The sequence below is a fragment of the Poromitra crassiceps genome (genome assembly GCF_964638095.1).
Source record: "Poromitra crassiceps genome assembly, chromosome: 11".
In the NCBI taxonomy this organism is placed as follows: domain Eukaryota; kingdom Metazoa; phylum Chordata; class Actinopteri; order Beryciformes; family Melamphaidae; genus Poromitra; species Poromitra crassiceps.
The window spans coordinates 41,864,076-41,878,349 of NC_139643.1; the positions used below are offsets into that span (position 1 = coordinate 41,864,076).

A 14,274-nucleotide genomic window follows, 5' to 3' on the forward strand; every position below is an offset into this window, starting at 1 on the left:
ATAGGGTTTATCAATGCATTTTGTAAATACCAGATCTCAAGAGCTCAGACCCAGATAATTTCTAAGATAAAAAGTGTTTTATGTGCTTATTTTTTGTGTGGCTACTGGCTAGCATTACAGCTTTAACATCCTGCACCTAGACTCAACCAAAGAAGGAACCATCAGGGTTTTACAGTATTTTAGTATCGTATACACAAAAAAACTGATCAAATTCAAATGAGTGCCATTCATTCATTTTATATTTAATACTGTGGACCCAGGTAACATTATGTCTCCAAATTGGATTGCAAAACTAAAATGATATGTCAATGCATGAAGAATAATTAGCCCTATGGTTTAATACAGGAGACGGGGAGTTGTACATTCTGCATAGTGAAAACCTGACGTCAGCGGTGACATTCAATCATGCATCTCAGACAAAGAAACCAATGGCTCACTGAAGTTAAAAGTGTTGCCCTGAGTCACAAGCTTTACAGGTCTGAGGGGAAAAAACTCAAGAAAACTGACGGTACTCATCAATGAACAGCTCACCATGGCAGAAAGATACCAAAACAAGACATTTTCATGACCATATCCAGAGGCACAAAGAATAGAATAGCCTAGCACTTGTTTTCTTCAGATAGTGCTTATAAATAATCAATATTTTAAGACGCACAAAAAACATAAAATAAACTGCAAAGAATATGACTATGACTTCTATCTTTAAACTTAGCGTTAAGCTTTACATTACTAAGATAACATTAGATAATTAAGATTCACATCTTCAACGAAGTCTTGGGATATTTCTGTAACAATGACCGGCACCCTTTTGGGACAAACACACTTTTTTTCCGACCTCAAAAATGACAATACTTCAGAAGGTTTCCTGGCACCTTGACAGGATTTTGGAGTTTCATGGTAAATACCGTAAGACCAAAAGATGTATGGATGGATTCTTTACTGTACTAGGCCCTGTTTCCATCCCATTTTGAAGTGCAATTTGAGTCCAGGTTCGATCCGTTAAACCAACAAAGATCCGGTGTAGAAATGGGCCGACCCAATGCTCTCTTTGGTGCTAGTGCAGAACTGATTGGTTTGAATTAAATTCATGATATTCGGCACGAGTGAGCGCGTCACACGTTGTCAGTACTCCTGCCAAGTGGAAGAGTCTGCTGCAGGAGGAGAGGCTATCTGCCCCTCCGCTGGACCACGATGGTTCCTGCTACAATGTCGTAGACAGTCCTGTTGTGTTGGAAGAAGAGGAGGGTGATGAAGACTGGAAAGAGGAAGGCGATGGAGAAGTTCTTATTCAGCGCCCGTACTGTGGAGCTGTGGGAGTCAAGACAAAACAAGTGGTCCCCATCAGGTCCCATGCAGATGAACCACAGGTGCTGGACTGGGTAGACAGTCGAGATTTAGGTTTTTAATTAAGACACCACAATAAAATTTGGGATTATTTCAGAGAGGGTCAAACAGAAAATCTAAATCTACAGTACCAAGAGATTAGAGCAAGTACAATGACCTAAACACAGTACACTGGTCTTCCCACCCCCCCCACCCCTTTTTGTGTGTGTAAGTAATCAGAATTGTGTTATTACTTAACGGCCCAACTGTCACTTTGTACAGCATGCGGTCACTTACGCAGAGAGGGACACATTAGCTGCTGGAACCACGAGGACGCGGTTGGGTCGGACCAGAGTGGATGTGTCACATGTCACCACGCGCAGGCCCAACAGGAACTTCCCCGGTGTGGCTCCGCCTGCCCCCCAGATACAGATTATCTGACGAGACAAGAGAGGGGGAAAAGTCAGAGTCAAATAACACATCACTGAATACAATGTCCTGTTGGCCAATGAATGCCAATAGGCCTGTTTCCTTCATTTTCATTCGATTTCATATTTAAATTCCATCCCTGTATTTAGAACAGAAATAATGTATCCTGCATGTATTTAACGTGCATTTTGGAATGTTAAGATTTGTTTGCACACAGGAGCAAGTAAAAGAAAGCACAAAACTGTGCAGGTGAGGCTGGAACTCAGTAAGGCTTATTATGATTATTATTATCGATAGGTTAACTGTGCCTGGCTGAGCCACGTGTAACGTATAGGGCAAGCCGACTTAATATAAGTCCAGGGTGCAATAATGATAATTGACACGGAATGTATACCTACTTACTCTACGTATTTTGTATTTTGCTTACTTAGACATTCTACTTATTTTTTGCTTCTATCGCATTTACTACTGTTATTCTATGCTATGTTGTGTTCTTCTGCTTATTTGCTTAATATTGCATTTACTACTGTTTATTTTATGCTATGTGTGTTCTGTGAGCGAGCTACTGTAACTTGTCCCAATTTCCCCCCGGGGATCATTAAAGTCTTTCTGATTCTGATTCTGATTCTGATGTTCATGAACAAAAACAATATAAGGCAATATACAAATTAATGACGAGGCTTATTACTGAATTATTACTTATTACTACACAGCAGTATAAATTCTATCCATTAATTTAAGCATGGAAAAGCAGGTGTGTCTGCTTGTCCCAGTGCTTGTTCCCACCTGGGCAAACAAGACACTGACGTCTGACGTCTACCAAGAAACCTGATGCTTGACTTCATCTCGGGCAACTCTGATGCCAAGGTTGCATCACTGCCTCTGTGGGAAACACTGTTGTTTCAGCAGAACTGTAACTCGGCTCTTCTTAATAAACAAGCGCAGTGGCAATTAAGACAACAACACCTATTGCATGTGAATAGGTCGAATTGGGAATGTGTTGTATATTTTAATTGAGCCGTTTGAGTTACCAAGCAACTGCTTTTAAATCCTCAAGGGAGTTTAACCATAGTTTAGCCGCAGCGTAAACGCCACTAAGACACTCACTCACTAATAGGTATGAACGTTTCCTTTCATAGTCTGTGAGCAGATGCCTGAACAAGGCTTTTGCTAAATTTGTGAACCAGGTATTACAAATGGGCAATAATTCAATAGCTATATCACTTTTCAATAGAATCATATTGTGATAAAATAATGTTATCAAGTTATCATGATACACAATTCTGTTGGCTAAATGAATGATAAAAAAGCAAATACTAATTGCAAATTCTCACAAAATGAGATCTAAAACAATTTAGTAAACGTTATTTGAAAATGTACGTTTTATTATATTTTACATTACTGCGCAGTTCAATGCGATGAACGTTCATTTGATTATGGAACGTGTGACTTCACATAATATGCTATCAGATATTGTTAGAGATTGACATCCAAATCATTTCAGAGGATTATAGGGCTATTCATCTTGTCCATATCGCCCAGCCCTACAAGGTGTTTACTTGAGAGGCTGCAGTGTCACGGTGAAAACACACCGCAAGCGTCTCCTGCACGTAAGCTGCGCGGCGCAACCTTGTACGCAGCCAGTTTACATTAGGACACCATGTTAACAGATCTGTCAGTCCACACCGAATTGCGCGCAGCACGCAGCTCCGCGGGGAGCACGCAAGATAGCCTAGATTTCTATTTTTGTGCGCGGACATCTGCGCCCGTGAGCGACTCTGTCAAGCTGAACAGATCAGATCAGGGCAGACAGGAACTCCGAAATCAGACATTCGTCAAATAAAACCAATTTCAAAGTAAAATAATGTTTATTTACGTTGTTGATTGCCCCTTTGGAAGTGTGAAAAGAGAGAAAGAGCAGTTGGAGAGGGGGAGCGGCTTCTAGGGGCCCGTTGCCTGCGGAGCAACAAGTAGAGAGCTAGGACTCGCCTTCTCTCTACAACAGCACGCACTTGGAAAACGGGAGAACAGACTTAAATATGATGCAATTGCATTTTATAACGCCGAAGGTAGCCATTAACAGTTATCCCAAACATATTACTTTATGTCGTTATTTACTACCCATGATAACGAAGACAGTAGATCTGGGCTGGGGCAAAATATATAGCGGACGAGCAGAGCACGCAAAGTGAGCTGCGCTCTCTGTGTGGACACTTTAAGCGCCTTCTGCGCGGAGGTGCGCTGCGCGGCGCATGGGCGCAAGTTCCGCGTACCGGTGTGTCCCCAGCGTCAGGCAGTGAGATGTATGACCCACCTCATAGAAGCACACCAGCACCCTGTAGACCAGAGCTACAGCCATCATCTTCTGCAGGTCCTCCATGGACGTGTTCTCATCTATCTCCTCCACTATGAAGTGGGTGATGAATTTGGCAATGTCCCTTTAAAGACGAGAGAGAGAGAGAGAGAGAGAGAGAGAGAGAGAGAGACTAAATGAAGATGGACCTGATGGATTGTAGTATAACTTTATTAATAAAGGAGCATTCCAGACTCTTTGGACTTTGGCCATGCGTGACCTTTTGCATGACATTTTGCATAACTGCCTCATTACAGCTAAAGCACCGCTGCCTGGAGAGTGCCAACAGGTAATGGCTCAGACTGAATCCTCAACTATTACCTTTAAATTAACCTTAAATGAACTGGGAATATTGCAATCTGAGAAGAAGACAGTGTCGTGATTGTGCGTGTGAATTTTCAACTCCCTGGTGGTTCAGGCTCTGGTGATGATGACTGTGTCTTCGTTTTCCATTCAAGCTTGAAGGAGAGCCAATCCTCAGTTTTCTTTAACAATATAAATAGCTTCACTTACTTCATCCCACTGAGATGCATGATCCACAGCACGATGGTGGCCTTCACGCAAAACAGGATGAAGAAGTCCACCGTCTCAGCTAGGAATCTGTGCAGGGGAGAGGGGATGGTGTACTCCCGTCCTGACAAGCAGATGAAAAGACAAGTGTACTGTTAGTCACTATGCCATTATTGGATCAGCTCAGGTGCAATTCTCAAAAATGGGAAATTTGACCATATCCAGGCTAATTTACAAGTAAATAATCTCCTGGATCATAGACCAAGAATTCAAGCTATCAGACGTAAACAGTGTACTGAAAAGCCTTGGAAATTATGTCGCGAGTGGAACTGTGGTTTATGACTCTGAGATTGGGCTCCTGCAGCCAGAAACATTTGTTTGGTGTGTGGTGTATATTATTGTCCAGAGGGGCACTGTATTCTCTCACTGACGTGATTCTCAGGTGATCCGCCCTCTGCCCCGGGAAGCGAGTGATCAGCCTGCCCTTATAAGGAGGACGCCGACCATCCACGGGGAAGACAGAACCCAGGAAGAAAGGGACGACGGGGAGAGCAGACTGGAGGAGCTGGCCGCATCGGGACGAAACCCACACACAACGCTCGCTAAGCCCGCCACAAAGGGACGGTCTGACCTATTCTCAGGGAGTGTGTGGCGTGTCTTGGACGCAACTGTGTTATTGAGTGCTCCTGCTCTGTGTCTCTTAGTGAACGTGAGGAGCCGGCCGGACCAGATCGACGCCGATCTACTGCTGCGCTGAGACTGCTGTGCTGCTCTACAAGACGACCGACACCCATACACAACGCTCGCTAATCCCGCAACAAAGGGACGGTCTGACCTATTCCTCAGTGAGTGTGTGGCGTGTCATTGGCACAACCCGTTGCTGAGTGTGCCTGCTCTGTGTTTTTAAGTGACTCCGATCTACGCTGGTGTGGCCGACGGTCCCCGCCAGATTGCCGGATCCCTACCTGCTTGCCGTCCTCTGTCTGCCTGCTGCCTGCTTGTTGGCCGCCCTCCGCCCGCCTGTTACCTGTGGCCGTGTGGACGTTCTCCGCCTCGACCCCCGCCGCCATCGCGCCCGGGCCTGTTCCATCTGCCCGCCGTTGCTCCAGCCTACTGAGCTGGGGTCCATTGTCGGGGCGATATCCAGCCTGCCTACTATGCTCTGATAAGTACTCTTACCGTTCATATTATCCCAACTCACCGAAGGAACAGAGTGAACGTCGTGAGTTGGGACGGACATTTTAAACCTTTCTCTTTTCGTTGTTCGTTTATTTTCTCCTTCTGCTCAACGCTGCTAATGTAGCTCGTGTTCATTATCGGTCACGTGACACTGTAACTCAATATCTATGGGATTGCCCGTCCTAAGATCGCCCCTCTGTTAATGCTGTGTCCAGTTTGCTGTGCTGTTTGAAGTGGTCTTTTGCAGTTGCCTGCCATAATATAACAGGGTGAAATAATATTCTTATGCAGTGTGTCTGCCGTAATATATTGGTGTGCAGTGGTATCCAGATGAAATGTCTGACTTTGCAGTGGAGTGTGAAATGTTAATTCCTGTTGCTGGGAATCTGTGTGCTGTGCTGTGTGAGATCTGTTCATGACACACGTCCTCGGAGGGCCTAAATCGACCAGGAAAGCTAACATAGATATTTGAAATTGCAAGTGCCGATGTGATCTGATAATTGACTACGATAGATTTATTTTTGTATTTTATCTGTTGAATAAAACATTGTATATTTTTGTACCGTAACTCTATTGGTTGTTGTGATTGTTTGAAGTCCAGGAGATTTTATTGTTGCAACAGGCGACACTTTTTGGCGTTAGTCGGCAGGACTGGACTTTCAAAGAATCACAACAATGTCGATAGACGGGCAATCCCAGAGTGGGCCTAGCCAACTCGGTGAAGCAGAAACTAGTGAAACAAATCATAGTGGCGGACAAACGATGAATGCAGTGATGATGCCTTGGTTCATGAGTGCATCATGGGTACCAAAATTCACAGGAGAAGGGGTAGGAGTTGAATTTAGCACATGGCGGGCCAAAGTAGATTCATATCTGAGGGCACAAGGCCTCAGCTCCCAACAGTCAGTGGATTTCGTGCTGGATGCAGTAGAGGGGCGAGCTCATAGACAAATGATGTTGCTGTCCCCTACTAGAAGGCAATCACAAGTGACTATTCTGGAAGAACTGACGAGACTTTATGGAGACCGAAAAACCCCAGCGGGTTTGAGGTCTGAATTCTTTGACTGCAAACAAGAGATGGGGGAGGGGGTAGACACGTTCATTCTCCGTCTGTCTGAGTTATTTTCCAGGTGGCAGAGGAACGACCCAGGCAACGCAGGACCGAAGGATGAGGTCTTAAAGGCACAGTTCACCAAAGGCCTACGGGATGGGATACTTAAACTAGAACTGGAACGATACCTACGCCGGTCCTCAGATGCCGCCTTTGACAGTCTGTGCACGGAGGCTAAGGCCCTGGAGAAGGAGGTAAACCGTAAGGAAGCATGGGCCTGCCGCTCCTACATGGCGCCACCAGCTAGCCAGGTCCCCCAGGAGGCGATGGCACCCCCTGACTGGCAACAGCTTAAAGAGACGCTAAGGGCCGAGCTAAAACAGGAGGTGAAGGACCAAGTGACACTACTAGGAAAAACAATTGTGCAAGAGATCTGTGCCCAACTGCCAGCCATGCTGCCAGCCCCAGCCCCCACTCCGCAGGCAAGTCTATTGTTCCAGCCTAGACAATCAGCCACTAGGGGTGCGCAGCCCTTCCAGTGGGACGAGCAGGGCCGCCCCATCTGTCGGGACTGTGGTGAAGCGGGGCACATACAACGCTACTGCCCTCGACGGCGACCCAACGCCGCGGGTTTTCCAGCTCGCCGGTCGCTGCAGGGCGAGTGACCGGTAGTAGGGAGACTCCAGGTGTCCCAGATAAGCCCTCTTTTGTTGGCCAGTGTCCGGAAGTGGAGATGATGGTGAGTGGAGTCAAGATTCCATTCGTTTTAGACACTGGCTCCCAAGTAACCTTGTTGAGTTATTCCCTTTTCCAGCGCTGTTTTGGCGAGAAACAGATGAGGGACCCCGCTGAGGTGCCCTGGCTCACCCTCAAGGCAGCAAACGGCCTCCAAATTCCCTACATAGGCTATGCAGTTTTGGATTTTGCGACGGGAGGCCTTGAGGTAATTAAGAAGGGAATATTGATTGTAAAAGACGATTGCATGAGCACCAGACATGGTCTGCTTGGAATGAACGTGATCTCAGAAGTTTGGCAGTGTGTCTCCCACAGTGATCATCCAGGTGTAGCAGCATTCACCTCTACGTGGCCTAAGGCGGTCCAGAAGGCGTGGGCCAAGGCGTTCGCCGTCTGCAGGGGGGCCCAGGCAGAGGGGTCCCCGGACCCAGCCCCCGGCACCGCAAAACTGCCCCGTAGAGTCTCCATCACTGTACCTGCTGCTACAGAGATGATCATCTGGGCCCACGTCTCTCCATCCGTGGCTTCTACGGCGGGCCCTGTACTTGTGGAGAACCTTTCCACGGATTCCCATAGGGAGGGGTGTGATTGGCGGGTGGCGCGGACACTGAGCCTAGTCCAAGGGGGTAAGGTCCCCTTACGTATCTGTAACCCCAACCCCTTCCCTGTGTACCTCCCCTCCAGGCGGGCGCTCGCCATGGTGACCCCGATCGACCCCGGGGATGTTGACAGAAAAACAGAATTGACTCTGGACCACACTGCTCCCGATGTGGTGGAGGTGAATGTGCGGTCAGTGCAGACGGAGGCGCACGCTGATCTGCCGCCTTGGGAGCCCAAGTGTGAGGGACTTACAATGGAGCAATCCAATGGTTTCTCTGCTATGTTGTCAAGGTGGCAAAATGTTTTCGCGGCTGATGAAGAGGATTTTGGCTGTACCGGGCTCGTGCAGCATCGGATCCACACTGGAGCTGCACCACCCAGCAGAGAGAGGTACCGGCCGGTGCCTCCCACTTTATACTCAGAGCTGCGTAGCCTACTACAAGGTATGTTGGCAAATGGAGTGGTGCAGGAGAGTTCCAGCCCTTGGGCGGCTCCAGTGGTTCTGGTCAAGAAGAAAGATGGAACATGGAGATTTTGTGTCGATTATCGCAGATTGAATGCTGTAACTCATAAAGACTCTTTTCCTTTACCCAGGATAGAAGAGTCCTTGACAGGGCTGCAACGGGCGGAGTGGTATTCTACCTTGGATTTGGCCTGCGGCTACTGGCAGGTCGAGGTGGCCCCCGCTGACCGGGAGAAGACGGCGTTTACCACACCGGTGGGCCTGTATGAGTTCACAAGGATGCCCTTTGGATTATGTAATGCTCCAGCGACTTTCCAAAGACTGATGCAGCGCTGCCTGGGCGATAAGGTACACGATCATTTATTGATCTACCTGGATGATGTGATTATCTATTCCTCAGACTTCGAGACTCACCTTCATCACTTGGAACAAGTCTTTCAGCGCCTTCACAGTCATGGTCTCAAACTGCAGCCGAAGAAGTGCCAGTTCTTTAAGCGGCAAGTGATATATCTTGGACATGTCGTTAGTGGGGAGGGCATTGCTACTGACCCCAGTAAAACCTCTGCCGTCCAGAATTGGCCCATCCCCCGCACCGTAAGGGAAGTTAAGTCTTTTTTGGGTTTTGCCGGTTATTATCGGAGGTTTATAAAAGGCTTTTCAAAAATTGCTATTCCATTAAATCATCTTACGCATGGTACCAGCGGTAACAGTACGGCCCCAGTCACCTGGCTCCCCGAATGTGACACTGCATTTGAGCAATTGAAACACGCACTCCTTAACGCCCCGATCCTGGCCTATGCCGACTTCACCCAGCCATTCAGACTGTATGTGGATGCCAGTCTGGAGGGTCTGGGTGCTGTGCTGTCTCAAGAGCAACATGGCCAGGAGCGTGTCATCGCTTATGGTAGCCGCAGTCTTATCCCGACCGAGCGAAACGATCAAAACTATAGCTCGTTTAAATTAGAATTTCTGGGGCTCAAATGGGCAGTGACTGAGAAATTTAAGGACTATCTCTGGGGGGCTACTTTCACGGTGTACACTGATAATAATCCCCTCGTTCATTTGGACACTGCTAAATTGGGGGCTGTTGAGCAACGCTGGGCAGCCCAGCTTGCCAATTATACTTTTGACATTAAATATCGCCCTGGTACCAGTAACCGCAATGCTGATTTATTGTCCAGGAACCCAGAAGTAGTGGCTGCTAAAGTCCAGCAGACTACCGGAGAGCAGTGCAACGACCCCGGGGCTCCAGAGGGGGACTCACTTGGCCAGTTGGACAATGAGGGCCGAGCATGGCAGCGCCAAGACCCAGATCTCAGTCTACTGAGCTCTTGGGTCCAGACAGGTGAGCGGCCAACTCTCGACGTCAAGTCCTCCGTCTCTCGTCAGCTGCGGCAGCTGTTAAATGAATGGGATCATCTGCGGCTGGTGGGCGGGGTTTTGGTCAGACAGCTGAAGGAGCCGGATACGGGGATACTGGGCGAGCAACTTGTCCTCCCACAGTCTCATTCACAGGAAGTCTGGAGAGCCTATCACCAAGCCCTGGGCCATGCTGGGGCAGAGAAGGTTTTGTCTGTTCTGCGACGAAGATTTTTCTGGCTAGGTATGACAAAAGACATAAAAATATGGACATCTGCATGCTCTACCTGCGTGGTGAGTAAAGCTGGGCCCAAGTTTCGAGCCCCACTACACTCAATTAAGTGTAGCTACCCGTTTGAAGTAGTGGGATTAGATTATCTCTCCCTGGGCCGGCCCGCTGATTCATTCCCTTACATTCTGGTGATAACTGATCTGTTTTCTCGCTATGCTTTGGCAGTGCCGACCCGTGACCAGACCGCCGTGACTACTGTGAAGGCCCTGACGACAGCCCTGATTCAGCCGTTTGGGTGTCCTGAACGCATCCTGACAGATCAGGGTGCCGCGTTTGAGTCCTCCCTCATGCGACAACTATGTGAGACGTATGGCTGTAAGAAGACCCGGACTACCCCCTACCACCCTCAAGGTAATGGGTCTTGTGAACGCTTTAATCAGACCCTTCTGGGGTTGCTGGGTTCCCTGGAGGTGAGCAGTCAGAGCCAATGGCACGTCAAGCTTCCTGCCTTGCTGCAGGCGTATAATAACTCTGTTCATTCTAGTACAGGCATGACCCCCCATTTCGTGGTTTTCGGACGACATGCTCGTTTGCCAGTGGACCTGCTGCATGATGTCAGCCCGCCACAGCCGAGGGAGGCCTTGGAGGGATGGGCCTACCAGCACCACCGTATGCTGTTGGATGCTTACACTCGAGTCCAGGCTAACGTAGAGCGTCGTCAGACGTGGGACCAGCAGAGGTACAACCGGTCAGCCAAGGACTTGCCCCTCCTGCCTGGAGAGCGAGTCTTACTGAGGAATTTTCGGAGACGGGCCCAAGGTAAACTGGCTCCGAGGTGGGTGCCCTCTCCCTTTGTGGTGGTGTCCCAACCAAGGCCGGAGCAGCCGGTCTATGTTATTCGCCCAGAGGGTAAAGAGGGGCCCACTCGTACACTACATCGTAATAACATCCGTCCCTGTGATTTGATGGCTGAACCTACGGTTCCGGAGGAACAGATAGAGCACCCCGAGCCAGTCGCACCCGCCCCGTCTTTTCCTATACCGGGCATCCACATTACGTTTCCGCAGCAGACTTCTACGGCTGGTCTCAAACTGCCTCCCAGCCTGCCTACAGCTCCATTTGGCCTCCCTGCTTTTAACACCCCTGCCCCTTTTGACTTTGCTGCCCGTGGCCCAGCCACTGTCGAGGTGCCTATTGACATTGCCCTTGCGCCCATTAGTCCCCCTTCTCCTGTAGTTCCGCCCAATAGTCCTGTTGGTTTGCACCTTCCTGAGCTCTCCTCTGAAATGCGCACCGAGTTGGTTTGCCCAGGTAGAATGCCTGATGCGGGGGTGCTGGAGTGGGACATGGGGGGTGATCAGAGGGAAGGGGCCAACCATCCATCACCAGAGTCTCAACCCCGTCGATCCCAGCGTGATAACATTGGGATACCACCGAGTCGCTATCGGTAGATTGGTGTCCGGGACGACCACCCACAAACCTGGGGGAAAATGTCGCGAGTGGAACTGTGGTTTATGACTCTGAGATTGGGCTCCTGCAGCCAGAAACATTTGTTTGGTGTGTGGTGTATATTATTGTCCAGAGGGGCACTGTATTCTCTCACTGACGTGATTCTCAGGTGATCCGCCCTCTGCCCCGGGAAGCGAGTGATCAGCCTGCCCTTATAAGGAGGACGCCGACCATCCACGGGGAAGACAGAACCCAGGAAGAAAGGGACGACGGGGAGAGCAGACTGGAGGAGCTGGCCGCATCGGGACGAAACCCACACACAACGCTCGCTAAGCCCGCCACAAAGGGACGGTCTGACCTATTCTCAGGGAGTGTGTGGCGTGTCTTGGACGCAACTGTGTTATTGAGTGCTCCTGCTCTGTGTCTCTTAGTGAACGTGAGGAGCCGGCCGGACCAGATCGACGCCGATCTACTGCTGCGCTGAGACTGCTGTGCTGCTCTACAAGACGACCGACACCCATACACAACGCTCGCTAATCCCGCAACAAAGGGACGGTCTGACCTATTCCTCAGTGAGTGTGTGGCGTGTCATTGGCACAACCCGTTGCTGAGTGTGCCTGCTCTGTGTTTTTAAGTGACTCCGATCTACGCTGGTGTGGCCGACGGTCCCCGCCAGATTGCCGGATCCCTACCTGCTTGCCGTCCTCTGTCTGCCTGCTGCCTGCTTGTTGGCCGCCCTCCGCCCGCCTGTTACCTGTGGCCGTGTGGACGTTCTCCGCCTCGACCCCCGCCGCCATCGCGCCCGGGCCTGTTCCATCTGCCCGCCGTTGCTCCAGCCTACTGAGCTGGGGTCCATTGTCGGGGCGATATCCAGCCTGCCTACTATGCTCTGATAAGTACTCTTACCGTTCATATTATCCCAACTCACCGAAGGAACAGAGTGAACGTCGTGAGTTGGGACGGACATTTTAAACCTTTCTCTTTTCGTTGTTCGTTTATTTTCTCCTTCTGCTCAACGCTGCTAATGTAGCTCGTGTTCATTATCGGTCACGTGACACTGTAACTCAATATCTATGGGATTGCCCGTCCTAAGATCGCCCCTCTGTTAATGCTGTGTCCAGTTTGCTGTGCTGTTTGAAGTGGTCTTTTGCAGTTGCCTGCCATAATATAACAGGGTGAAATAATATTCTTATGCAGTGTGTCTGCCGTAATATATTGGTGTGCAGTGGTATCCAGATGAAATGTCTGACTTTGCAGTGGAGTGTGAAATGTTAATTCCTGTTGCTGGGAATCTGTGTGCTGTGCTGTGTGAGATCTGTTCATGACACACGTCCTCGGAGGGCCTAAATCGACCAGGAAAGCTAACATAGATATTTGAAATTGCAAGTGCCGATGTGATCTGATAATTGACTACGATAGATTTATTTTTGTATTTTATCTGTTGAATAAAACATTGTATATTTTTGTACCGTAACTCTATTGGTTGTTGTGATTGTTTGAAGTCCAGGAGATTTTATTGTTGCAACAGGCGACAATTACACTAAGCAAATACTGTAAGCATACGCCTGTTTCTCTGAGTCCATCAATAGGCCTAACGTTACTGCCCAGCAGACTCATGACCCGGATTATGCATGAAGTGGCCCAAACATGACTGCTTGAGGCCATTTTGGATATAGGAGGCCAAAACTAGATGGCAGACTGTCTGCCAAGCTGTCTACCTTTTCCATACCTGCCTGAGGTGGATTCCCGTTCACCTGCTGGGCTGGTCGGGGGGTGGCAGCTGCAGTTTGCTCCGCCTGGGCACCACCCACAAGAGGGGGCGCAGGGAAACTGAACGGGTACGGGTAGTTGTTGTACCAGTTGCGGGTATCAAAACCATACTGGCCAACGCCGGGAGCCGAAGCAGGTGCACCCGCTGTCTGAGTGCCTGTCCCCGGGGCAGGGAAAGTGCACGGCGGGGGGAAAGGGAAAGCTGACAGAGACATCCAGCTCTGCCAGTTTGCATAGCCGCAGTAATACTGCCACATCCACTGCTGCAACGCAGCGCAGTATTCCGTGGTAGCGCTGGTTTGCGGTTGCTGCTTGTCTTCATTTTCAGTGGCTTCACGCCGACCGTCACTCGCAGTAATCGAATCCATGTTTGTCCCACTACACAAGCTCACCTTATGTCGATGACTTTGACAGGTAAGTCTTTTTAGCCGTCTTTACTCCCCCAGATAATCCTCGGATAGCTTCGTTCATGTTAGCCGAGCTCCCTGCTGCGCTCTGCGGCGGTGGGTGGGTGCAAGGAAAGTCGCCTACCAAGTGCGTCTACATAAACAGGGGTGCCCGAAACCGCACACATTGCTTTCCACACTTGTATTCTTAAATAATATACTTGTTCTGCCCATAGTATATTGTTTTACGCATTAAATTACAACCTGTAAACTATTTGCAGTGTATATATCCGCGAAACACTACCCCTTTACGGAAACGTTAAAAGATAACACCCCTTCTTTGATGAATGGCATGGTCCACTTAAAGGGACATTCTGCACTCCTTCCTCAATTTCATCACTTCCTCAGAAAGACTTGAAGTAATAAAAGCTTTAT

The 14,274-nt window shown here is 49.1% G+C and overlaps 1 protein-coding gene across 1 annotated transcript; it reads right to left on the reverse strand.

Annotated features, from left to right (window-relative positions):
* Nucleotides 1–261: 261 nt before the first annotated feature.
* On the reverse strand, nt 262–13,928 carry fam8a1a (family with sequence similarity 8 member A1a). The gene is made up of 5 exons (XM_083646552.1): nt 13,413–13,928; nt 4,619–4,739; nt 4,067–4,190; nt 1,621–1,760; nt 262–1,308 (listed from the first exon to the last, which is right to left on the reverse strand). Exons 1-5 carry the CDS (start codon nt 13,819–13,821, stop codon nt 1,167–1,169), a joined length of 936 nt encoding a protein of 311 aa, XP_083502678.1. The 5' UTR covers nt 13,822–13,928; the 3' UTR covers nt 262–1,166.
* Nucleotides 13,929–14,274: the final 346 nt, after the last annotated feature.

What these genes read in the sequence shown, in the direction of transcription:
- fam8a1a (XM_083646552.1), bottom strand. Translation starts at nt 13,821, where the DNA reads ATGGATTCGATTACTGCGAGTGACGGTCGGCGTGAAGCCACTGAAAAT. An exon ending in ATGCATCTCAGTGGGATGAA is followed by an intron (nt 4,191 to 4,618) that starts GTAAGTGAAGCT and finishes TCGTCTTTAAAG; the next exon opens with GGACATTGCCAAATTCATCA. An exon ending in GCTAATGTGTCCCTCTCTGC is followed by an intron (nt 1,309 to 1,620) that starts GTAAGTGACCGC and finishes TGACTCCCACAG; the next exon opens with CTCCACAGTACGGGCGCTGA.